Genomic DNA, 27177 nt, shown 5'->3' with positions numbered 1-27177 from the left:
TATCTCTGGGTCAACCTGCTTGGTCGGCAACGGGTCCACTGATGCCACGTAGAAACGCCGCTGGCGAGGCAGAGGAGGGGAAAGCAGCTTGTCTGACCTGCTGGACCTAAGCGAACCCTCCTATCTGGAGATGAGTGTTCACCTGGCCCAGCACACCGTCAGCCAAGGTGGACTGGGGTAGACCCACCATCGCTCTGGGTTCCTTCTTGGGACCCAAGAACGACTCCAACCTCGATGGAGGTTCGGAGGGAGCAACCACCGATCCTTCCCTGAGGTTGTTGTGCTGACGAATCAGCGCGATGACCTCTGCGAAGGACCTCTGTATCTCGGGGGTGATCGAGCCCTGAGGCGATGGACCATCAGATCCATCCAGGCCGATCACCTCTTGAGACACTCTTCCTTCAAGAGGAAGAACCTCGCCAGACCCCTCGTGGTCTCCTCCAACCACTTGCGCATGGCAGGACCGTGAGGAGCACACTCCTCTCGGTCACCCCTGCTCACCTCGCTCCTCCCGGTGTAGCCCGAGGAGGTTGAAGGGACAGGTGAGGTAGACATGATGCTCCTACCCTGCCTACCAGCAGAGGACTGGGCTGGGAGGACTGCAGGCGATCACCAACCCACGGTGGTGATCGAGCTGCAGGTCTGGACCAGTGGTCTCCGTGTGGAGAAGCGCTGGACCCAGGACGGCAGCATCAATCTCGTGCATCAGGAGAGCTGCTACCAGTTGTGCGAGCCGTCCGGTCCCGGTGGGATCGACGGTCGGGTGACTGGTAGTGTCCACTGGCGCGGTGAGAGCTCGCACCATCCTCTCGACGCGCCATGGTACCAGGTCCATGGTGACAAAGGCTCGACCCTTGAACGGTCTGGTGGGACCGTCACGTCAACCCTGGGAACCGGGGGATCGCCACGAGAGTGATCGCCGGCCTGGCAAGAGTCACCTGAGCGACCCTTGCCAGCCTTCCACTCCGTGCCTGGGTACTGACGGCGAGCAGGCTCAATGGTCTGGACCCTGGCTGCACGGTCACTGGTATGTGACTGTACACTCGGTGACGGTTCCTAGTCCAGAGGTGGAACCTCTGGAGCCAGGAGCAGAGGTACCAGCGGTAGCCGGTACCCCTACAGTCCCCGTCTTCTTCTTCCCTGGGGAAGGAGAGACGGGCCCTATTCCCGAAGGAACAGGAGGACCAGCGGAAGACTCCCACCTGTCCCGCCGGAGCAGGACAGACCCTTAGAAGTCTCTGTGCGAGACTTCTTAGGGGCGGGGGTGAAGCCACCTTCTTCTTCCTCGGCTGGGGGGCCTTGGAAGTTGAAGGGGAAGGCTTCTTCGCCAACCTTTTCAGGACAACCGACAGGTCCTCCATCCAGGACGGAGTTGGGGCAGTTGCGGTAACAACACAGCCCAACTGCAACTGTCCAGAAGAACCTGCGGAAGGAGCTGCACTACCACAGGCAGGAACGGAGACAGCAGGAACAGCCACAGGAACCTGAAGTCAGTCAAGTGGGGAGCTCTTCGGGCACTCAAAGTTGGGGGACGGGGCAAGGACAGCAAACCCCGCCGGCAGAGGAACCATCTCCTTCCGTGGCACGAAAGTCAGTGGGGCTTGTACAGCGGCTGAAGGGGTTACCAATGTCATATGCTGCATGTACACCAGTTGCGGCGGTGCGGCATACCCTGGAGTTGAGAGAGTGGTGGTGGTCATTGTCACCACCCCATGAGTCACTGGCGCCAGAGCCAGATGTTGTTACAGCCCCTGGATACTGGGAGTGCCCAGAAGACTCAATGAGTGCCAAATCTGCTGAAGGTCTCCACCCGCAGAGGCAGACACACCTGGGGAAGCAACAGTCAGGTTAATGGGGGGGAATTCCCATTCACTCAGAGGGGGAGAGATCCCACCCTGAACAGACCGAAGACCCCAAGTACAACTCCAGGTCGGGGTGTCACGCTCATTCCTCTGCGCTTGACAGATCGAACGAAGAGGCGGAACGGGACACGTCCCCCGAAGAGGAGAGAGCCATACGCGGGAGCTGGCTAGGAGGGAGGAAGGTAGACGACGTGTCAGTCACCAGAGGTGTCAAGGGAAAGCTTTCCGACGACACCTTGGCGACTTTACATGGCTTCCTCCCCTTCTCATAGAGCTCCCACATCTCCTCCAACCAGGAGATACAAAAATCACATGGTACGGCCCGAGAGCAATCACGCCCTCGGCACCGCATACACAATAAATGAAGGTCCACCACATCACTAGACCTGAATGCCCAACACTTACGGCCCTCCACTCCAGGGCACACTCTTCGGTTGGATGAGGGGCGAAGGGGCTTCTCCACTTCATGGGTTTGCATGACTCCAGCGATGCAAAACCACAAAAAATAACTAAAAGAATAATAAGTACTTACAGTGCACACACACTAATAATACAAGAAAAGGCGCAGAAGTAGCTCAACTGTTGACATCAAAGATGATCTCACGACAGAGGCGGGCAGAGAGGCAAACACACGTCTACACCCAACGGTGGGCGAAAGCAAAGTGATATGTTTACATCCAGTCGGGAGGGATTCCCGACCATCGGACAAGCAGTTATTACCGAACTACCTTGTTAGAAATCTTACAACCGGTCCAGCTGGCACTGAATAGTAATTCCTTATGTAAAGGACCGAGGGTTTGTATTACGTGTCGGAACAAGTGTGGACTCACAAACCATTCTTCATGTATATGAAAATATCTACCAACTTGATGAAGCTGCTAAGCATTAAAATTATGCTTGAATTTTATGAAACATAACAAAACATGTCCCACAGTCTCAAAGGGCTAACAGACATCTTGATGTAGCAAAGCTTAGGGGAAAAAAATGGATTCTACCACCAAGAAAATATTATGAGGTGATTGCATGAGAAAAACTTTCTAGGGGATCAGATGACCATCAGAGATCCAATATTTTGGTGGAGGGAGTCTATCATTTAAAATTTGAATAGGAGAAACTCAATTCTGTGCTCTGTTGAAAACAGCTATTACTGTGTCATCTTCATCTGACAAACTTGTGGTCAATTTAAAAACTGACCTAAGTTCCAATTAACCCTTAAACGCCGATGCGGTATTTTAAAAATAGTCTCCCGTATGCTGGCGGCGTTCGCGAGTGAGCGCCAAAGCGGAAATAATGTTTTTTTCAAAAAATCACAGCACGCTTAGTTTTCAAGATTAAGAGTTCATTTTTGGCTCCTTTTTTTGTCATTGCCTAAAGTTTAGTATGCAACCATCAGAAATGAAAAAAAATATTATCATATATAAATATTGGGATATATGACAGAGCAAAAAAAAATTTCATATATAATTGTATACAAATCGCGCAGTGAGCAAAACGGTTAACGATAAAGAGTTAATTTTTTTTCATTGTATTGTACACTAAATTGCGATAATGTTGGTATATAACACATTGTAAAACGATCAAGGCAACACACAGAAATATTATCACAAAATTATGCATGAATTCGTAATGCGCGGACGTAAAAAAAGAGCTGTTTTCAAAAATTCACCATAAATCGAAATATGTATTGGGCTAGAGACTTCCCATTTGTTGCAAAATGAAGGTAATTGATTGAATATTACTAGACTGTAAGTGTTGTAGCTTACAATTGCAGTTTTCGACCATTTCGGTCGAGTTAAAAGTTGACCAAAGGACGAATTTTTTCTATTTATCGTTATTTATATGAAAATATTTCAAAACTGATAAAAGCTACAACCATAGGTTGTTTTTAGTTGTATTCTACATGAAATTGCACACATTTTCATATATAAAACTTCATGTAACGGCTAATTTAAAATGGTGCAAGCATTACGACAATCGGACAAAAAAATTTATGATTTTTTTCGGAAGAGTTACCGCGCGGACATAAGGAAATTTTTTTTTTCATAAATTCACCATAAATCGAAATATTGTGCTAGAGACTTCCAATTTGTTGCAAAATAAAGGTAAATGATTGAATATTACTAGAATATAAGAGTTTTAGCTTACAATTGCATTTTTCGACCATTTCGGTCGAGTCAAAGTTGACCGAAGGTTGATATTTTGGAATATTTCAAAACTGATAAAAGCTACAACCATGGGTTGTTTTTAGTTGTATTCTACATGAAATTGCGCGCATTTCCACACATAAAACTTTATGTAACGGCTAATTTAAAATGGTGCAAACATTACCACAATCGCACGAAAAAATCTTCTGACTTTTTTCGGAAGTTACCACGCAGACGTAAGGAAAATGTTTTTTTTTCATAAATTCACCATAAATCGAAATATTGTGCTAGACTTCCAATTTGTTGCAAAATGAAGGTAAATGATTGAATATTACTAGAATATAAGATTTTTAGCTTACAATTGCGTTTTTTTACCATTTCGGTAGAGTCAAAGTTGACCGAAGGTTGTAATTTTGGCACATCGTTATTTATATGAAAATATTTTAAAACTGATAAAAGCTACATCCATGGGTTATTTTTAGTTGTATTCTACATGAAATTGCGCACATTTCCATATATAAAACTTTATGTAACAGCTAATTTAAAATGGTGCAAACATTACGACAATCGGACAAAAAAATTTACAATTTTTCGGAAGTTACCACGAGGACGTAAGAAAAATTATTTTTTCATAAATTCACCATAAATCGAAATATTGTGCTAGTGACTTCCAATGTGTTGCAAAATGAAGGTAAATGATTGAATATTACTAGAATATGACAATTTGTCCAAAATTGCATTTTTCCTAACTATACAAACCTGAGGTCCTTTTACAATAGGAAGGTTACTAGCGGCAGCTGGATAGGTCGTAAGCGCTCGAACAAGGGGTTCGGTAGTTAACTGCTTGTCGACAGGCCGCTGCGCGCGACTGGGAGGTCAACAATCACTTTTTGCTTTAGGCCCAAGCAAAAACTGCAGAGTGAGGGGTGACATGAGGTGGGACTATGTGTAAAAGGACCTCAGGTTTGTATAGTTAGGAAAAATGCAATTTTGGACAAATTGTCATTCGTTCCGACACGGCATACAAACCTTCGGTCCTTTTACAATAGAAAGACTCACTTCTTGGTGGGAGGAATCTGAGTCTTTTGTGAACAGACTGGTGTTCGCCCAACCTTGGAATGCCTCCCTGGTCGTAAGAGCGAGGGATCAAGCCTCTGTCCGATTGATCGGGGTGTGCACCGCAGGATCAATGGTCAGACCTCTGGACCAAGTACTAAGAGAGGCAAGCGTGTCTCTTCGTACCAGCAATGTAAGAACTTGTTCCTGTACAGGAGCAAATATAAAGTTATGGGTTTGTCTCTTGTTGGCATCCACTTCCCCCCATTGTAGGGAGGAAGTGGTGGATATTCTGCTCCTAACCCTAATGGAAAGGGATAGGATGGGGCTCTGTCATATAGCTCACCCTGCATCTCGTCCTCATCCAGCGTAGTGACGAAACGTGACCCTCGCCCACAGGTCCCAGAGGAGAAGGAAAAGAGTGGGAATGAGAAGCCAGTCACTCACTCATTCTCACATCCTCCACACAGTCACACCAAGACTCGATGCTGTTCCAGCCTGCGAGGGTCTGGGTTAGCTACACAACTTGTTGAGCAGCCACCACGGGTCCCAAGGAAAAGGTATCCAAGGACCTGTGGGCAATATCCCGAAGGTAGAAGGAGGTGAAGGTAGTCTGGTTAGCCCAGACACCTGCCTTCAGGACCTGCGCCACGGAGAAGTTCTTACGAAACGCCAATGACGGGCCAATACTTCTTGGACGGGACGTACGGATGTCGTCACTACCATCACCCAGCCAGAAAGAAAGAGTGTTCTTGGATACTTCTTTCTTGGTTACCCCGGTGCTAACGAAGAGGCGTTGACACTCAGGCCTGAGGTGTCGAGTTCTCTTCAGATAGCGCCGTAGCGCCCTCACAGAACAAAGCAGCATCTCATCTGCATCATTATCGGTGAAGTCCATTAGGGAAGGGATCGTGAAAGGCTCGAACCTGTCGTCAGGGACTGAAGGTTTCTGAGTCTTCGCAACGAAGTTCGGGACGAAATCGAGCGTCACAGATCCCCATCCCCTGGAGTGTCGTACATCGAAGGAAATACCATGAAGTTCCCCTACTCCCTTTGCCGATGCCAGGACCAGCAAGAAGAGGGTCTTGAGGGTCAGATCCCTGTCTGACGACTCTCGGAGTGGCTCGAAGGGTCTTCGAGTCAAACTCCTAAGGACGAGAGTCACGTCCCACGCAGGGGGCCTGAGTTCCCTGGGTGGGCAAGACCTTTCAAAGCTCCTCATAAGCAAGGAGATCTCGAACGAGTTCGAGATATCCAATCCCCTCAGTTTCAGGACTAGTGCCAGGGCGGCTCTATATCCTTTGACTGTGGGGACTGAGAGGAGCTTCTCTCGGCGAAGAAAAACAAGGAAATCCGCTACCTGCTGAAGAGTGGCTCTGAGAGGAGATATACCCCGTCTACGACACCAACCACAGAAGACGGCCCACTTCCCCTGGTACACAGCTGCAGAGGACTGACGGACGTTTCCAGCCATCTCTGTTGCTGCGCTACGAGAAAAGCCTCTCGTTCGCAAGAGATGGTGGATAACAGCCAGCCGTGAAGTCGAAGGGACTGGACTGTTTGGTGGTACCGCTCTACGTGTGGCTGGACGAGAAGGTTGTGCCAAGGGGGAATCTCTCTCGGTTCTCCTGCGAGAAGAGCCAGCAGGTCCGGATACCAAATGGCCTGGGGCCATTTGGGAGCCACCAGGATCATCCTGAGATTCGGGGTGACCAGTGCTCGACTGATCACCTGCGAATCAGGGCTGAAGGGGGCGGGGGAAAGGCGTACGCGAAGAGGTTGTCCCACGGATGTTGAAGAGCCTCTGCAGCTGTCCATGGGTCCAGCACGGCTGAAAAGAAAACCTTAAGTTTTCTGTTGTGCCGGGTGGCGAACAGATCCACGACTGGTCGCCCCCACAGGTCGAAGAGCCTTTCCGCCACGTCCTGGTGTAGAGACCACTCGGTCCCTATCACCTGATCCCGACGGCTGAGCTTGTCTGCTACTACATTCCTCTTCCCTGGAATGTAGCGTGCCGACAGCTCTATTGAGTGAGCCTCGGCCCACTCGTGCACCTGCCGAGTCAACTGGTACAACGGGAGAGACACTAGGCCCCCATGTTTGTTGACGTAAGCCACCACCGTGGTGTTGTCGCACATCAACACCACTGAGTGTCCCATCAAATGGTCCTGGAACTCTTGGAGCGCGAGAAACGCTGCCTTGAGTTCCAGTACATTGATGTGAAGGTGCTTGTCGTGCTCGTCCCACACTCCTGAAGTCAGCAACTCCTCCAGGTGTGCGCCCCACCCCTCGGTCGATGCGTCTGAGAACAGCTGCATCGTCCAGCCACCAGGCTAGGTCCTGCCTCACCTACGGTGTCAGTGACACTGGAAAGCTTGGGGGATCCGTTGCCTGTGACCAACTCTCCTTTAGTCTCCACTGAAGAGACCGCAGGTGAAGACGCCCGTGAGGGACTAACTTCTCGAGTGACGACTGGTGCCCGATCACGACTTGCCATCGCTGAGCTGCCACTTCCTGACGAGACAGGAACTGGTTGGCTGCCTCCCTGAATCTGCTGATCCGCGAGTCTGCGGGGAAGACTCGCCCTGCTACCGTGTCGATCAGCATACCCAGGTACTTCATCCTCTGCTTGGGTTCGAGATCGGACTTCTCAAAGTTCACCACGATCCCCAGATCATGACAGAACTCGAGTAGCCGATCCCTGTCCTGCAGCAACTGCGAGCGGGAGCTCGCCAGGACTAACCAATCGTCGAGATACCTCATCAGACGTATCCCGTGCGAATGGGCCCAAGCAGACACCAAAGTGAACACTCGCGTGAACACCTGTGGGGCGGTTGAGAGACCGAAGCAAAGTGCCCTGAATTGGTACACTGTCCCGTCGAGGATGAAGCGGAGGTACTTTCTGGAGGACTGATGGATGGGTATTTGGAAATATGCATCCTTCAGGTCCACTGAAAGCATGAAATCGTTCTCCCTGATGGAGTCGAGCACGGAGCGTGCAGTCTCCATCGTGAACCGGGTCTGGCGAACGAACCGGTTCAGGGGAGAGAGATCTATCACCGGGCGCCAGCCCCCCATAGACTTTTCCACCAGGAAAAGACGACTGTAGAAGCCCGGTGACTGATCCGTGACTATCTCTACAGCTCGTTTGCTCAGCATGGTCTGGATCTCCTGTCTTAATGCTACGTCCTTCGAAGAGCCTGGAACGTACGATTGCTGTTGGACCGGGTTGGAGGTGAGGGGTGGCCGAGATTCGAAGGGTAATAGATATCCCTCCCGAAGGACATCTACTATCCAGGTCTCGGCGCCGTAGCGCTGCCAAGTTGCCCAATGGCTGGCCAGGCACCCCCCCATTTCCGGCAGCAGGTGAGGGGGAACGCCGTCCCTAGCATTTCCCCCCTTTCTTTGACTTCTTCCCTGACCCTCCTCGCGAGAAGGAAGGCTGGGAGGAGGGCTGGTTACGGCCCCCCTTGGCAGAAGACGAAGAAGACAGAGTCTTTCCACGGGGCTTCGACGAGGCTACCGTCTTAGCTACCGAGGAAGCGCTAGACGAGCTCTTTGGCTTAGCCGCAGTTCGAGGCTGCCCAGAAGCCTTCGAAACTGCCTGGTGTACCAGACGGTCACTGTCATCAGTGCGCCGTCTGTCCACCGCAGCATCCACCATCTCTCCTGGGAAGAGAGATGAGGAACTCCGTAAAGGTCCATTACGAAGCCCTAATGCCGCCTCACGCCCAGCCGCCCTGGATACTCGTGTAAGGACAGCGTCCCTACGTCGGAGTACCAGGAGTGGCCACAGGTTTACCGTCTGGTGGGCTAGGAAGGAGATGGCTCTTCCTCCAGACTGGCAAAGCCTCCTGAAGGCCGAGTCTTCTTCGGGAGAGATTCCTCCGGAATTGGCTGCGACCTTAGACACTGTGAGGGACCAAAGGTCTAGCCAGGAGACGGCCTGGAAAGCTGCCATGGCAGTGGATTCCAGGCCAAGTGCCTCTTGCTGCGAGAACCATAGGTTCTCTGACAGGAGCTGCTGCAGAGACACCCCCGGTGTTAGCCTGGCTAACTCCGGGTTTACCAGTTTGGGTGGCATCGGGTCTTCAGACGGCACGTAGAATCGCCGCTGTCGCAGTAGAGGAGTCGGAAGTAGCTTGCTCGACCTGCCTGACCTGAGAGAACCATCCTGCCCGGAGACAAGAGACTCAACCTGGTTCAGAACTGAGTCGGTGAGCTCTGATTGCGGCAATCCCACCATCGGCCTGGGTTCCCTCTTCGGGCCCCAGAACGACTCGAGCCGGGACGTGGGCTCGGAAGGTGGGAGTGGCGACCCTTCCCCGAGGTCGTTGTGCTGACGAATCAGCGCAATAACCTCGGCAAAGTTCCTCTGGATCTCTGGAGTCACTGCATCCTGAGGAGTAGGACCGTCCAGTCCCTCGAACAGGAGCACCTCCCGAGACCCTCCCCCCTCGAGGGGGGTAACAGCGACAGACCCCTCTCGGTCTCCTCCAGCCATTTGCGCATACGTCCTAGTCGGTCCGAGAACCGTGCCTGGCACGTAGGGCGTCGTGGTGGGATCATGAGGGGCGCACCCCTCACGATCACTCCTCAATACCTCGCTCCTCCAGGTGTAACCCGAGGAGGTTGAAGGTATGGGAGAGGCAGACCTGACGCTCTCCCCTCGCTCGCTGGCAGAACCAGCAGGCTTGGAGGGCTGCAGGCGATCGTCAACCCGCGGTGGCGATCGAGCTTGCAGCCTGGTCGAACCGTCTCGCTGTGGAGAACGGCTGGACTGAGCACAGCGGCCCCGATCTCGAGTGTCAGAAGAGCTGGTGCTGGTTGCCGTACCCGATTGCTCTCTGTGAGAGCGACGGTCAGGCGACCTGCAGGCTCCACTGTCACGGTGAGACCGGTGCTTGTCCTCACGGCACGTCACGTCGCTGGACCGGCGACCGGGGGGACCTCTTCCCAGCCTCAGCCCGTGGCCGGTCGTGGACCGTCACGTCAGCCCGGATAGCCAGCTGGTCGCCGCGAGAGCGAGAGCTGGTCTGGTGAGAGTCGCATTAGCGGCTGTCACCAGTCTTCCGCTCCGTGCCATGAACCTGACGCTGAGCGAGCTCAGACGTCTGGTTCCTTGCTGCACGGTCGCTGGTAGGCGACCGTACACTCGGTACCTCTCGCGAACGAGAGGCCGAGACGGAACCCGATGCAGTGGCAGAGCCTCTGACACCAGGTGAGGAAGTGCCAGTGTTAGCCGACACCCCTCTGGTCCCCGTAGTCTTCTTCCTTACGGAAGAAGAGACGGGCCCCGCTCCCGAAGGAGCAGGAGGACCAGCGGGCGAGAGGGCCCTTAGAAGCTCCCGAAGGAGACTTCTTAGGGGGGAAGGAGGCAACCTTCTTCTTCTTAGGCTGTGAAGCCTTAGAAGACGAAGGGGGAGGCGGCAGACGACGACGACACCTTCCTCCTCTTCCTCTTCTTCTTCGTCAGCTTCCTCAGGACCGATGTCAAGTCAGCCATCCAGGCAGAGCCGGGGCTGCTGTTGCTGAAGCAACAGGGCCCGGACGCACCTGTCCAGACAGACCAACATCGGGAGCAGCGGCGCCACGAACAGGAACGACATCAGCAGGTGCAGGCATCACGGGAACAGCAGGAACAGTCATGGCAGGAACGGCAGGTACAGAAACGGCAGCAGTGGTCGGCAACATCTCATCACTCGTCAGCGGCTGGGCAGGTACGGCAGGTACGGCAGAAGGTACAGACAAGCCGGGAGGACGGACCAGCGTCACCGACATCCTTGGCATCGGCGGGAGGTCCAGGGGCGAGCTCTTCGGACACACGAAGTCTGGTTTCGGCAGCACGGCAAACCCGGGTGGCGGTGGCATCACACTCCCCCGTGGCACGGCGATCGGCCCCTGCACCGATGAAGTTGGTGTTACAGACACCGCATGCGGGGAATACACCAGATGAGGAGGAGAAGCATAGCCTGGGGTTGACAACGTAGTGGTAGTGGTGGTCACTGTGGCATGCGTGACCGCAACAGAGCCCAGCCAGAATGGTAGAGCCAGCTCCCCTGGACACTCGGCACGCCCTGCAAGCCCAACGATGCCCACACCTGTCCAAGGTCGTCCCTCGCAGCAGCAGCACCTGAGGAAGCAAAGGTCGGGTGGTTAGAAGGAGCCTCTACCCGTCCGCGCGGTGTAGACGAACGGATAGAGGACCCAGAATACAACTCCACATCAGGGTACCTAGCGCCCTCCTCCACACTCGAAAGATCGGGTGAGGAGAAGGACCTGGAAACCCCCCCTGCAGGGGAAGGCGCCAACCGTGGGAGCTGAGCCGGGGGCAGGAAAGAAGATGAAGTGTCCGTAACCAAAGGAGTCGCGGGAGAGCTCTCCGACGACTCCTTTGCCAGCCTTCGCTTCTTCCTACCCTCGTACAAGCCCCACTGCGCCTCCGACCACGAAACACATACGTCACAAGGTTCGGCGCGGGTACACTCACGCCCCCGACACCGAGCGCATAACACATGGGGATCGATCTCAGGGCACAGTCGCCGGATGATAGTAGGGCGCGGAGAATCCATGATCGATCAGTATCAATTAATTTCACTTCAATGAATGAAAACACAAGGGAAATGATTGTACTTACAATAAATCTTGCTAACACAAAGAGAAACACAACCATAAAAGTAAGGAAAGCAAACGACGATGAAGCGGGCAGAGAGCGCAGAACACACGTCCTCTCGCTGTGAGGCCGAAAGCAAAAGTGGTTGTTTACCTCCCAGTCACGCGCACGCTCCTGTCGGACAAGCAGTTAACTACCGAACCCCTTGTTTGAAAGCTTACGACCTATCCAGCTGCCGCTAGTAACCTTCCTATTGTAAAAGGACCTCAGGTTTGTATGCCGTGTCGGAACAAATAAGAGTTCTAGTTTACAATTGCATTTTTCGACCATTTTGGTAGAGTCAAAGTTGACCGAAGGTTGAAATTTTGGCACTTATCGTTATTTATATGAAAATATTTCAAAACTGATAAAAGCTACAACCATGAGTTATTTTTTGTTGTATTCTGCATGAAATTGCGCACATTTTTATATAACGGCTAATATAAAATGGTGCAAAAATTATGTCAAAGTGACGAAATAATTTCTGAGATGTGTCGCTGATACTTTTTAGTGCTAGAAGAAATTCACGCCTGCGCGCCTGGGTAACGATTGTAAACAAAACAATGCCTTGATCCGTGAGCTCCCAGCATCCCCCAAGGCGCGTGATTCAAAAGTTTTCGCCTAGTAGGCCTATAACTATTTTTCCGCAAATTTTAAAAAAAACTTTTTTATATCGACGTACCATACGTCCAACAGGCACCCAACAGACAATTTATATCGACGTTTAATACGTCCAATTGGTGTTAAGGGTTAAGATGTCATCATATGCTGATCAACTAAAAGTGTGGAGCCTAATGCTAACAAAGTATGTGCATGCAAGAGTTGGCTGAAACTGAAAAGGGGCTAGGTAAAACGAGAAGTCCGCACTGGACAGCATTAGCCATTTGGACAAGCTAATTACCATCTTCAAAGAAGAATGTACTGGAACGAGGAAATAAGAGTCCTTTCCAAGAGCGCCAGACCTAGTGACTCTTTGTGTCTGGACAGAAAATTCCAAAGAGCCGATGAGGAAGAGCAATAAACTTGTAGTTCTCCCATTTCCCAAAGACTGCAGTGGATGCAGCTCCTCTCCCAGTCCAAAGAGGTGACTGAAGTCTTCTTCCTGGAGGTCCCCATGGAAAATCTTCTGAATAAAAAACCCAGAGTTTCCTCTGCTGCCTGCTTCCAGGATTGGGAAACTCTGTCACCTGGTCACAAAACCTCTGCTAATACATCATGGCATCTGCTACTGGTCTCTCAGATAGGTGTGAAACACCCAAAGTTTTTCATGTCAGTTTTGAGAAAACAGAATCTAGTTGTCTAATATCCCTTCCTAATACGTATCATGAAACTTGTATAAAACCAATCTAAAGCCCTTAATGCTGTACTTTCTCTTTCAAACTTGTTCCAATCCTCATGAAGAGCCATGAAGAGGATTATACAAGATGATATTAATTTCCATCTAAAGGAGGTCTCCATCACTGTACCTTGGGGAGTTCCTAAATTCTATCACCCTCAGCTATGCTGCCTCGAACATGACAGGGAATTTATCCAAGATATATTGGCGATGCACTACTTCATGGTGCTGCCTAACATAGAAGAGTAGGATACACAGCATGTCAAAAGAAAAAACCTCGGCTTTTGAAGGCAGTAATTGTCTTTAGTCAAACTTCTACATACAGTATCTGAGTTTAGAACCCTAGACCTTATTAGAACAGTATATTAACTATCACCCAGTTCCTGCTGCCAGCAATTGTGTACATGGAAGTGCTGACCATCAGGCTTAAGGAGACAAGAGAGCCCCTTGCTGTTTATCCTAACTAGATTCAGAATCCCACTGAGTCTTCACTGAAAGAGGCTTCAGTATGTTGGCTCATGACTACCTACTGCACTTCAAAATGTTTTGAGTAAGGGGAATTCATGAAGTGAAATCTCCAGATCTCCTCAAAGTCTCAATTATCTGACCAATGTATCAGATTTCTTTCATTTGACAGCCAGATATACAGGGGGGTGCCATCGGGGGATAGAGATGCCTTCCAAATTCCAGGCAAGGAGAAACATACTCGAGGTCTGCATAGAGGAATCCAACATTTGCAGGGCAGAGCATTGTGTCATGGAAATTGTTTGGGGACATCAAAGATGAAGGAGACCTCAAACTTCTGGAATGAGGCTTGCCAGCAAGGAAATGAATGAAAGTTTGTAACATTATCAGAATCTAAGTCAAGCACTGGTAAGTGTATAGTCAGGTAGAACCTCTCTTGATTAGTGTATGGCTCCTACATCACAATGAACTGATTCTGGTACAATTTTGAGGACAAGCAGTTTCCCAGTCTGCAACATGACTCCAGCAGAAAACCTATAAGGTTATGTGTGAACAGAGTACTTACTATACTTCTATTTTGACAAGTACCATCCAAGATGGTTCTGCCAAGCAGTCTGCAATGAAATACGTACTAGAAACACTAAGTGATATTTTTATGTAAATCTCTTTTTACACATCAGTGAAAGAAAATTATGAGTTTAAAGATGATAAATTCTCATGTAATTACAGAAAAAAGATTAAACTTTGACAAAATGATCAACCAAAATATCTTGAAAAATGGACATACAGTAAACACACAAAGTAAGGCTCTCTACTGTCTAGAACCACAGGATCAATGATGTGAAGAGGTCAAACAACTATAATATGTGAAGACCATGAATGGGGGATTATTATAAGTGACAGTCTATTGTTCAACAAATGTAAATTATCAGATAATCAAGGTGTGTAACTCCTGAAGTAAAAATTTTCACAAATTTAATAATACATTTCTCTTAAGATTGCTAAAAATTTTCTTACATATTCTTCTGTTGGAGATGCCCCTTTTTAAACCATGAATGTGCAAGCATCCATTAAATCTCTATAAGCTATGAAGACCTACTGGTATTACAATACATACAAGATTGCTACCAATTACTACCAAATTTATGAATACGTACCTTTACGTTTCAATCTTGCATCTTAATCTTATGGGTTTCCAGCTTGAAATATTCTAATTGGGTGCAAGAATTTTAAGTGGGTGTGATCGGAAATTTTAACTAACTACGTATAGGCTTAATGTTAATTACTGTGTGATACAGTTTTTAACTGAATTTGTTAATAAGAATGGTGACTGAGGCTCAGACATAAGGAAACAGAGGGCCAAAATTCATGAATGTGAGGATTTTGATACTTGTATTTACTAACAAGCAAAAATACCGAAAAATTCGTTTTCATATACAATAGTATACTAAAAACAACATTAATGTAAATTGGCTTGGAAGTTTAAAAGTACTAATCTTATTTGAGAAAAACATTTCTAAGCTGGGGATACCTTTTAACAGAGTTTTTTTAGCCTAACCAGCCATATTCTATCTTTTAGAAAATACCAAATACTATGCAAAGGTATTATGAGAAGGTATACAAAAACTTCATAGATGGTATATGTAAATAGGGAAAAATAGACTTACACTTCAGGGTGAGTACTAACATAATTTAGATCCATGAAGTTCATAAGACTCTGAACGGCTGCACCAAAGTTTCCTTTCCTATTAAGACAAAACTGAATAAATCCTAATCTTTAACATAATTACTTTAAAATTACTCTTGACTTACTTTAGAGTTGTTGACTGCTTTCTTACAACTTCTGATGACTGCTGAGCCTTTCCAAGCACTTCTTTGTAACCTCCAACACCTTCAATTATTGGTGTTATAAAATGTGACAGGAACTTGTGTAATCCAAACCAGACAATCAGTTGCAGCAAAAATGATCGATGATAAAGCTTAAGGTGCTTGTCAGTGACAACTTCAGCTTCAAACAACTTCACCATTAGGGGCAAAAGATGTTTATTAGATTCCTCTGGTCCAAGTGCTTGTGCTAAAGGACTGATTAAGTACCATGCAGCATTAACAGCACTTTCCTGATAATCAAAAAGTTCTATCAAGTAAGGGAGAATAAGATCTAATCCCTCAGCAGAAAGACTTTGCAAAAGTTTTGGCAAATCTCTTGCAGCGGTCTTAACTCTGATTTCAGCCACCTTCGAGATATACTCTTGTTTCGATTGTGGTTCACACTTTATTGAATTCACTTCATTAAGTATCTGAGAATACTGTCTCATCTTGCAAACGAATGCATAAAGTTTTGGAAAGTAAGAAGGGAAGACAATAACATTAATTAACGGCTGAAGTAACTGATGTGCACTCGGTGGTGGCAACCCATCAGAAGAAACTGGCTCATATTTATTAGGAAGAGTATTATCATGTGAGCTTTTTGTACTATTAATTTGGAAAATAACTTTTAACGTATGACGTATACACCTAGGTATATCTGTCTGATCATGCATCACAAGTTTACGTGCATGAGTATACCTATCTGACAATGATGCTTTGCTACTTAAAATATGACATTTTGATGATGAAAACATTTCAACAATAATACATCCAATTGCTTGCATGTCACGAACACGTCTTAGATGTGCAATTTGTTTGACAGCTAGCTGAGTGTCTTTACACTTTATATTCTGATCGGGTATAGTTCTTGAAGACTTCAAGACTAAATTAAAAAGCATTTCTACTCGATTTAGAGCCACTAGTGGATTATAATCTTGTGGTAGCTGAATATTTGGCATTTCAGACAGCTTTTCTTCAAAAAGGGATGTTCTGGAACGACTCAGCTTCTTGGAGAAAGCTAAAGACTTGACACTTTCAGTTTCATCATCTTGTCGCTCTGGTGCTGAGTCTGCTTCACTTACATCTTCACTCTTTTCGCCCTCTGAAGGAAATGAACAAAACTCACAATGTATAATTCATATAACCTATCATTTTATCTACTATTAATTATAAAAATTCTGAAAATTAATCTTAACAAAAAATCAATTAGGATTACATTCTAAAAAATCTATACCATGAAACTTATAGTGCATTAAAAACTAATTATAACCTTGACTAAACCTAACCTCATCATTCTTGGAAATGTTTGATGAGATTAATAAAAATAATTAAAATACTGTAAATTATTTTAAGAGAAGAATGAGATACTCAACAATTCAGTACCCTTTGCTAAACAGTATATACACTTGTTCCATATAGCATAATCAATGTTCCTCTTGAAAAGCATAACTCAGAAAACTGTCTTTGTTTGTATTCTGGACTGCCAACATATTAAATTTACATACAATTTCAGTGAAGAACAGCAGGATAAACATTTAACCACCACCACCACCAAATGACTTACTTGCATCCTGCTGTGCAGACATATTAAACTTTGGAGGAGATCTTCCAAGATAAGGTGAAGGAGTGATTCTTGGAGGGTGAGGCATAGAAAACAACTGCACAACTCCACCAACAGACAGGGATGTGTGAGCATCAACCAGCTGGAGACAAACATTCTTAGCTTTTACTGAAGCAGCTCCAGATAACCTGCAAAGGCCACAGATTTAAACAAAGACCCCTTTATGACAATATAAAAAATCTAATTCAGCATCAATACTTCTAAGGATTTCTTGCCTTACTTTACTAATGCTTGTCTGGAAATAAAAACACATTTTATAATCTTTGATTTTATTTTTAAAAAGTTTACCAATAGGATATACCATTTAGATAAAGCTACTTATTATTATTATTATTATTATTATTATTATTATTATTATTATTATTATTAATTATTATTATTATTATTATTATTATTATTATTATTATTATTATTTTGTTAAAAATGACTGCTGCTTCAGCACTATTAATCTTATAAAGAGTCTTCTCTATCTTTCTGATGACGGCTTTCTCGTTGTTGCTTAGACTGGCGAGCAACGCACCAAAGGGCATGGTAAAATTCGGTTGAGTCATTTGATTTATTATTGCTTATACAATTCTCTCTCTCTCTCTCTCTCTCTAACGCGACGTTTCCTCCTGATCGACAGGACATTATCAAGCGATAACTGCTGAGGGACTGAATTCCAGTGGCGAGTCCTTCTCCTTTTATCGTGGTGTTGCGAGCTCTCCAGTACGGTCAGAGCACTTCTCCGGTAGGTCGAGTTTTTATTGGTTCCCGGGAAGGTGACTCATACGGCGGGCGTTGACGAGTCTTGCAGACCTTCTCAGGTAGGGGGTATCACCGGGAGCCTCTTGATTGGCTTCTACCTGCGTGACGTCACCCCTGGTATTATTCTCATGTCCGATGTTCGTTCCATGCGAGCTGGTACTTGTAGTAGTAGTAGTAGTAGTAGTAGTAGTAGTAGTAGTAGTAGTAGTAGTAGTAGTAGTAGTATTATATTTAAAATAATAATAATAATAATAATAATAATAATAATAATAATAATAATAATAATAATAATAATAAATAATTCTGGATCGTGTATACAGAGACGACTCCACGCCCCCATTAAACATCCCTGAGCATGCCCTCCAAAAACTTCTTGAAATATGTACAAAAAAGGCCCCTTTTTCCACCCACAGAGGCCATATGTACACACAAAAAGACGGTGTAGCGATGGGTTCTCCCCTCGGAGTACTTTTCGCGAACTTCTACATGGGTGCTGTGGAGCGTCGGGTATTTGCCACCATCGAGAAACCGTCTATGTACGTCCGATATATTGACGACACTTTCATCAGTGCCAACACGGTGGAAGAAATAGAGCGCCTGCGACAAGCCTTCCACGACCACAGCAGACTCAACTTCACCATCGAGCATTGCCGTGACCGTCGCCTCCCCTTCCTTGACGTCCTCGTTGGGCAACAAGAAGAACGCTTCGTAACACAAGTGTATACGAAACCCACGAACCTGGGCATGTGCCTGAATGGTGAGAGCGAGTGTCCAGAGAGATACAAACGCACTGCAATCAGCGCCTTCATCAAGAGAGCTCTCTCACACTGCTCTTCGTGGAAGGACACGCACACTGAATTAGAACGTGTTGCCCAAGTTTAATTAACAACGGGTATTCCAACCGGGACATCGAAAAAGCCATTCGCAGAAACATCGATAAGTGGTACCAGCAGGAGCCTCGCCCCGCCGCCCTTGAAGACGTCACTCTCTTTTACAAGGGAGTATTTCACAAGAAATACAAAGAGGACGAGCGAGCCCTTCGTAACATCATCGAAAGGAACGTCTCCCCCACTGACCCTGCGAAAAAAGTGAAATATGATATTGTTATAATACAATAAAGTTTCATACATACTTACCTGGCAGATATATACTTAGCTAAGACTCCGTCGTCCCCGACAGAAATTCAAATTTCGCGCCACTCGCTACCGGTAGGTCAGGTGATCTACCTGCTGCCCTGGGCGGGGCAGGACTAGGAACCATTCCCGTTTTCTATCATATTTTCTCTCTTCCACGGTCTCCTGCGGGAGGCTGGGTGGGCCATTAATCGTATATATCTGCCAGGTAAGTATGTATGAAACTTTATTGTATTATAACAATATCATTTTCATACAATGAACTTACCTGTCAGATATATACTTAGCTGATTGGCACCCTTTGGTGGAGGGTCAGAGACAGCTAATATGGAATAGACAGGTAAACAACATATGTTGTAGGTATAAAAGAAAAAACCTTGTTCCTACCTGATAGGTGGTAGACTTCGTGGCTGTAGCCCGGTAGTCTGCATCACCTCAAGACTTTAGCGAGATATTAGATCTATGGCTAGAGTTCTTGTGGGTCTGTCGATGGGTATATGAACCGCTTACTCGGCAGAGCCTGAAAGAACTTTGTCAATGGGTACTGGACCACTTCTATGACAACACACCTTGTGAAGGAGCATAACCAATCCCGACCACCTGATCCTAACCACCATGTTAGTATATAGAATTGTTCTGAGTTATCCCCAAACTCATTACAAACAACCCATAACTCGAAACGAAAACGCATTCATACAAAAATTCTCAAAAAAAAAAAAAAAAAAAAAAATTTAATACTCCTCTAAAAGATATCACAAGAGTTCCTTACTGAACAACAGTGACTGGCCGCCAGTGCAGCACCGAGCCCTCTTTGTCAGCAGAAATCTAGAACATATCTAGTAGAAGGTATGTACAAAGTTAAGGATTGGTGTTTGCTCCTGTACCCAGTATCGTATCCGCCGATACAAAAGGCCCCAGAGAAAAACATTTCTCGTAGGTCACGCGAACGTCTTTAAGATAGTGAGATGCAAATACCGAATTGCACCTCCAATATGTCGTATCAATGATTTTCTTTAGCGACATATTCTTCTGAAAAGAGAGAGACGTCGCCACTGCTCTAACTTCATGGGCTTTTACTCTTAAAAGCGGAAAAGAGTCGTCAGGACAGAACTTGTGAGCATCTGTAATGACGCTCCTAATGAAGAAAGCTAATGCGTTCTTAGACATGATTCTTGTGGGTCCTTAATCGAACACAAAGACTTTGTCTAGAGCCTCCATTTGTTTCTTTCTTTGTAAGAAGAACTTCAAGGCTCTTACCGGGCAAAGAGACCTTTCTGTTTCTCTCCCTACTAGACTCGATAAGCCTTTGATCTCAAATCTCTTGGGCCAGGGATTCGATGGGTTTTCATTTTTCGCTAGAAAAAGAGTTCTAAACGAGCAGAAGGCCGAGTCTCTGTTAAAGCCGACTTCATCTTCCAGGGCATGAAGTTCCCCAACTCTTTTGGCTGTAGCCAAGATAGGAGAAACAAGCATTTCCTTATATCCCTGAACGAAGCTACATGGGGAGGCTCAAATCTGTCAGACGAAAGGAACTTGAGAACTACATCCAGGTTCCAGCTGGGAGGAGGTTAGTTCCTTAGATTTTGTCGTTTCAAACGATCTAATCAAGTCGTGCAGATCTTTATTCTCAGCAATCTCTAGGCCTCTGTTTCTGAAGACTGCCGAAAAGCATGCTCCTGTATCCTTTGATCGTCGATACAGATAAGTGAGAGACCTCTCTCAAGAACAAAAGGAAATCAGCGATTTCAGGTTATAGAGGTACTGGAGGAGGACAACTTCTTAGACTTACACCACCTTCTGAATACCTCCCACTTCGACTGATAGACTCGTCTAGTGGAAGCTCTGCGGGCTCTAGCGATAGCGCTTGCAGCTTCGCGAGAAAAACCCCTCGCTCTGACAAGTCTTTCGATAGTCGAAAGGCAGTCAGCGCGAGAGCGGGGAGGTTTTGATGAAACCTCTCAAAGTGTGGCTGTCTGAGAAGATCCATCCTTTTTGGAAGGGATCTTGGGAAGTCTACTGTCCACTCCAGCACCTCTGCAAACCAATCTTGTGCTGGCCAAAACGGGGCTATCAGGGTCATCCTTGTCCCGTTGGACGCTACGAACTTTCTCAACACTTGTCCCAGGATTTTGAAAGGGGGGAAAGCGTACACGTCCACATGAGACCAGTCTAGCAGGAAGGCGTCGACCACGAGAGCTCTTGGGTCTTCCACCACTGAACAAAAGACTTCCAGCCTTTTGGAAAGGAATGTGGCGAACAGATCTACGTGAGGAGTGCCCCAAAGATCCCAAAGACTCTGACACACCTCTGAATGAAGAGTCCATTCTGTGTGAAGGACCTGGCTTCTCCTGCTCAGTCTGTCCGCCCCTGACTTGTTTCTCGTACCCTGAACAAATCTTGTCAGGAGGGAGATGTTCCTCTGTGAGGTCCAAATTAGCAGATCTCTTGCTATCTCGTATAGAGACACGGAGTGCGTTCCTCCTTGCTTTCGAATGTAGGACAGGGCTGTAGTGTTGTCCACATTCATTTGGACCACACTGTTTGTCACGAAGGGTTCGAAGAACTTTAGCGCCAAGTGAACTGCTAGAAGTTCTTTGCAATTTATGTGCCAGGACACTGTGCTGCCTTCCAGGTGCCTGACACTTCTCTCGGTCCTAGTGTTGCTCCCCAACCCTTCTACCGATCGTCTGAATACAACACTCGGCTTGGGTTCGGAACTTCCAGAGAAATTCCCTTGTTCTCTTTTAGAGGGGACAACCACCATTGCAGGTGTGGTTTATCTCCATTGGAAGGAGAAAACTGTCGGAGAGAAGTCCCGTCTTCCAGTTCCAAGATCTCCTTAGGAAAAACTGAAGAGGACGAAGATGCAGTCTTCCTAGAGGAAAGAACTGTTCGAGCGAGGAAAGGGTGCCTAGAAGGCTTAACCATTCCCTCGCCGAAGTCCGTTCTTTCCCTAAGAAGAGAGAGACTTTTTCCAAGCCTCTCACGATTCTCTCTTGCGAAGGAAATACTCGAAAACCCCGAGAATCCATCTGAATCCCCAGATAGACCAAGTTCTGTCTGGGAATCAGCTGTGACTTCTCGAGGTTCACGAGTAGTCCCAACGCCTTTATCAGGTCTAGGGTCAAAGAAAGGTCCTCCAAACACTGTCTCTCTGTTCTGGCCCTGATGAGCCAATCGTCCAGATATAGAGAGATGTTGACGCCTTTGAGGTGAAGAAACCTCGCCACATTCTTCATCAGGTTTGTGAAGACCTGAGGAGCTGTGGACAGGCCGAAACACAAGGCCCTGAACTGAAAGATCCTTCCCCCCGTCATGAAACGGAGGTACTTCTTCGACGAAGGGTGAATCGGGACATGAAAATAGGCGTCCTGGAGATCCAGCGACACCATCCAATCTCCTTGACGCAAAGCCGCCAGGACTGAGGCCGAAGTCTCCATAGAGAACTTCTCCTTTAGAACGAACTTGTTCAGAGCGCTGACATCTAGTACTGGTCTCCAGCCCCCCCGAGGCTTTCGCAACCAGGAAAAGCCGATTGTAAAACCCCGGAGAGTTTTGCTCTAGAACTAATTCTATAGCTCTTTTGTCCCACATTTGATTCACCATCAGACGAAGAGTATCCCTCAGTACAGGGTCCCTGTATCTGGCTGACAGTTCCCGCGGAATGGTCGTTAGAGGACTGTCCTGGAAGGGGATAAGATATCCCTTCCTGATTATGGACATCGAAGAGGCGTCCGAGTTTATGAGTGACCAAGCGTCTGCAAATTCGAGAAGCCTGGCACCCACTGGTGTTTGGAGGTTGTCTGTCTCACTTCCCTTTCTTAAAGGGACGGGAAGAAGCTTTACCTCTCCTCTCAGGACCTCTTCTCTTAGAGGGAGCTCTGGAGAGAGGGCCTCCTCGAAAGGGCTGAACCGTAGAAGACGGTCCTTTCTTGTCAACCGAAACAAGGGGTCTCTTCTTCCTTGCAGTTTGCAGGAGAAGATCCTGTGTCGCCTTCTCAGTCAGTGATCGAGAAATGTCCTTCACTAACTGAGAAGGAAACAAGAAGTCAGACATGGGAGCGAAAACCAGGGCTGCTCTCTGTGAGGGAGAAACCGCCTTGGTTAGGAAAGAACTAAAAATACTCCTCTTCTTAAGGAGTACCGCTCCGAAAAGAGAGGAGATTTCTCCGATCCGTCTTGTACTGCCTTGTCAATACAAGAAAGAATACTCACGAATGACTTCGGGGTCTAGACCTTCCGAGTCATGAGCCCTTCTTAGACATCACCCCAAGGGACCAGTCTAGGAAATTAAACACTTCCAAAATATGGAAGAGGCCCTTGAGGAGATGATCCGTCTCCTCGAAATCGCCCAAGACACAGGAGCTCCATTCAAAGCATGTCTCCGTGATGAATCAACCAAGGTTGAACAGTCCGCTTCGGCTGCCGCTGGGAGACAGAAAGGCTCCCATGTTCTCCCCAGTTCGGTACCAGAAACCTCTCTTGCCAGAAAGTATGGCTGGAGGCATACAGAAGGTGGTTCTGCCCAGATCCTTCTTTGACAACATCCATTTGTCTAAAGACTGTAGCGCTCTCTTCATAGAGATCGTAGGTCTCATCTTCAAGACCGACGAAGACTTTGGTACAACCGCACTCGAAAACAGTGATCGAGGCGAAGGAGGAGCCGCAGGAGTCAAAGAATCTCCGTATTCCTGCAAAAGAAGGTCTGTCAGAACTCTATAGTTAGAGACTCCTTCTCTACCGTTACCCTCTTCTTCCGAATCTCCTTCTACACCTTGTGGAGAATCGGCCTGAAAAACGAGAGGATCTTCATCCCATTCTCTCTCTACTGGTGACAAGCTCCTACTAGGAGAGGGACTCATAGAGTGAACAGACTCTCTCTCAAGTCTAAAAGAAGTCTCGCGTCTGCTTGACTTCTCACGCCTGGAAAGCTCCTCGCGCTTGGCTGGCGCCTCGCGCTTGTCTGGCGCCTCGCGCTTGGCTGGCGCTTCTCGCTTGGCTGGAGCTTGTTGCCTGGCTGGCATCTCGCGCCTGGCTGACGCCTCGCGCTTGTCTGGCGCCTCACGCAAAGCTGACTCCTCGTGCCTGGCGCGTTTGTTGCCTGGCTGCATCTCGCCGCCTGGCTGACCTGCCTCGCGCTTGTCTGTGCCTCGCGCTTTGGATGCGCTTCTCGCTTGGCGTGGAGCTTGTTGCCTGGCTGGCATCTCGCGCCTGGCTGACGCGCCCGGTTGTCTGGCGCCTCACGCAAACTGACTCCTGCGCGCTGGTCTGGCGTCCTCAGCGCTTGCTGAATCCTCGCGCCTGGCTGGCGCCTCGCTTGCTGGAATCCTCGCGCCTGGGCTGGCGCCTCGCGCCTGGCTGGGCCTCGCACGCCTGAGCGTATCCTTATCTAGAGCAAACTCGCTCGGTATAAGCTCCTGACGCTTGCACGACTCTTCGCACCTGGAAGACGTCCCATGTCTGGTAGGACGCTTCACGTCTGGCCGGTGAAAGAAGACGAGACATTCTTAATAAGGAAGTCTAGCGTCCTTCTTGCGAGGGGGATCCCTCGAAAGAACTCCAACCAAAGAGGCTATCTGCTCTTGTACTGCAAGCAATATCCTCTTGGAAGCCACACCAGCGTCCTCTTCAATAGAAGAAGCAGGAGAACTCGAAGGAGTGCGATCCTCAAATACTGTTCGAGGAGCGTCGAAACCAGCTTAGCCTTCTTGATAGAAGAAGGAGCTTCCTCCAAGAAGCGTTCCGGGCTCGAGTCGAACGCGCGCTCTTTCCAATGCCTTTTCAGTGGCCTAGAAAGATCCGAGTCCTTCCACCCTCGTTTAGGTGAAGGAGAACCGGACGACGAGAAACAATCTCGTAGGACGCTTCTATTAGAGCGGTCCTGAGCAGACTGTAACGAAACAGAACCTGCTGAAGGGACGCCTGACCGTTGGGGATTCCCCACAACCTCCGTACGACTTTCGACTTTCCTACTCCTCTGGGTATGTGAGTTTGGAAGAGGTCTAGGCCTGGGAGCATCGCAGGGACGGTCAGACGCCCCCTCCACAACACTGGGAACACTCACTTCACTAAGTAATTCACAATCACTTGCCTTACCTTGCATGGCCGCCATCTTTGTCTTCATTTTACGAAGAGTAGCCTTCAGATTGGCGATTTCCGAAGCCGAATCCGAATGCAAAGCCTGTGAGGATTCAGATACATAGGGAGAATCATATCATTAATAAAAGGAGAGTTAGACTCAGAAAAAGGCTCAATAGGCCTTGTACTCACACTCTTTTGTGCAGCCCGTCTAATTCTATCCCCCCACACCTTTCTATAAACGTTCTTCAAGTAAGAAGTTAAGAGTCTTTCCATTCATTAGCATTCAACTTTTCACACTCAATACAGGTGTTAGCCAAAGAACAGTCAAACCCCCTACATTTACGACATACAGTGTGAGGAACCGAAGCCTTCGGTATCCTCACCTTGCAGCCTACATTCACACACACTCTCACACTAACACTTGAATCAGACATTCTATCAGAAAAATCAAAAGCAAGTCCAAATCCAGTCCACAGTAGCGAATGCCAAAACAACGATCCAGTACGTCACCAAGAAATCCAATATAGATGATCAAAAAAGTCTTGAAAAGCGAATTCCAGTCAGGAGGTAGTAACAACAATGTTGATACCACCGGCAACAGAGAAAATAAGATAGAAAACGGGAATGGTTCCTAGTCCTGCCGCCCAGGGCAGGCAGGTAGATCACCTGACCTACCGGTAGCGAGTGGCGCGAAATTTGAATTTCTGTCGGGGACGACGGAGTCTTAGCTAAGTATATATCTGACAGGTAAGTTCATTGTATGAAATGATCATTTACTATAAAAGCAAGAAGACTAGTGGCTTGATTATGAAAAACAACCCAGCCCCCGTGATGCAAGACCCTCTCAAGAAAACTAACGTTGTCTACCAATACAAATGCCCTGTCCGGGAATGCCCCAGCGCCTACATCGGTATGACAACGATGCGATTTTCCAAGAGGATATCCTGCCACGCTCAGGAAGGCGCCATCCATAATCATGCAAAAAACATCCACAATACAAGGATAACTCGGAAGGACATTATTCCTAATATTGGTATTATCGATAAGGCGGCAGACCACCGTCGCCTCCGCCTCTTAGAGACCATACACATCGGGAAGGAGAGACCCAGCCTCAACACCACTCAAGAGACGGCACTCCTTCCGACAGTGGCACGTAGGGCGCCGCCCGCCGGCACCATAGAGCCGATCGAACGGACCAATCAGGTGCCCCTGCCCAATACTACGCTCCCAGTCTCCAGCGTCCGCACGCGAAGAGCAGCGCGAGCTTCCACCTCTGCAAGACGGCTTGACTCAGGGACTTAATCCTCTGTTCAGCCAATGAAAACACAGCGCCCATCAGACAGAGCACCTGGGACACAATAAATACCGCCGAACGACCCCATTCCAATCAGTTCACGCTCACCTTTCCTTGAAGATGAACCGATGATACGGTTGGAAACGTTGGAATTCCATTACTAAGATTTGTTAACCACTTTTGTTATCATAACAATAAGTTAGTATTTTTAGAAAACATTTCTTTAACCAAGATATGAACATCGGCCAGCTATTAGCAAATATCAGCCCTGATGAGAAGAGAATAATAAGAAGAATTGAAAAGACCATAAATAATAATAATAATAATAATAATAATAATAATAATAATAATAAGAATAATAATAATAATAATAAAATAATAATCATCATCCAAAGAAACCTCATTATCACATGAATTAAAATACAATGGAAAAGTAAATCCACAATAAAATGTCTGTTTGATCTTGTTATTTAAAATACAAAGCAGAAAGCTTTCGATAACCTGCATGGTCCTCCTTGACAAGGAGGACTGTGCAGGTCATCAAAGCTTTCTGCTTTGTATTTTAAATAACAAGATCAAACAGACATATTATTGTGGATTTACTTTTCCAATAATAATAATAATAATAATAATAATAATAATAATAATAATAATAATAATAATAATAATAATAATAATCAGCGATGACACATGGCAATGGCTTCAGAGGGGAGAGCTAAAGAAGGAAACTGAAGGAATTATAACAGCGGCACAAGATCAGGCCCTAAGAACCAGATATGTTCAAAGAACGATAGACGGAAATAACATCTCTCCCATATGTAGGATGTGCAATACGAAAAATGAAACCATAAACCACATAGCAAGCGAATGTCTGGCACTTGCACAGAACCAGTGGAAATTGTACCCATAATCATAGGAAC

General features: G+C 47.2%; 1 protein-coding gene across 3 annotated transcripts in view; it reads right to left on the bottom strand.

Moving 5' to 3' along the window:
* The window catches only part of LOC135214757 (WD repeat-containing protein 81-like), a 211296-nt gene that overhangs the window by 84250 nt on the left and 99869 nt on the right, over window positions 1-27177 (bottom strand). For all 3 annotated transcript variants that reach the window (XR_010314462.1, XM_064249109.1, XM_064249110.1), the window contains exons 12-13: window positions 16946-17130; window positions 15328-16483 (exon numbers count right to left, since the gene is read on the bottom strand). Coding sequence is in view for 2 of the 3 variants with exons in the window: in XM_064249109.1 (XP_064105179.1) it covers window positions 15328-16483; window positions 16946-17130 (1341 nt within the window). In the remaining variant the exon portion in view is untranslated. The remainder of the gene's footprint in view (window positions 1-15327; window positions 16484-16945; window positions 17131-27177) is intronic.

The sequence above is a fragment of the Macrobrachium nipponense genome, chromosome 46, assembly GCF_015104395.2.
Source record: "Macrobrachium nipponense isolate FS-2020 chromosome 46, ASM1510439v2, whole genome shotgun sequence".
In the NCBI taxonomy this organism is placed as follows: domain Eukaryota; kingdom Metazoa; phylum Arthropoda; class Malacostraca; order Decapoda; family Palaemonidae; genus Macrobrachium; species Macrobrachium nipponense.
This window is presented reverse-complemented; position numbering and strand designations above follow the sequence as displayed.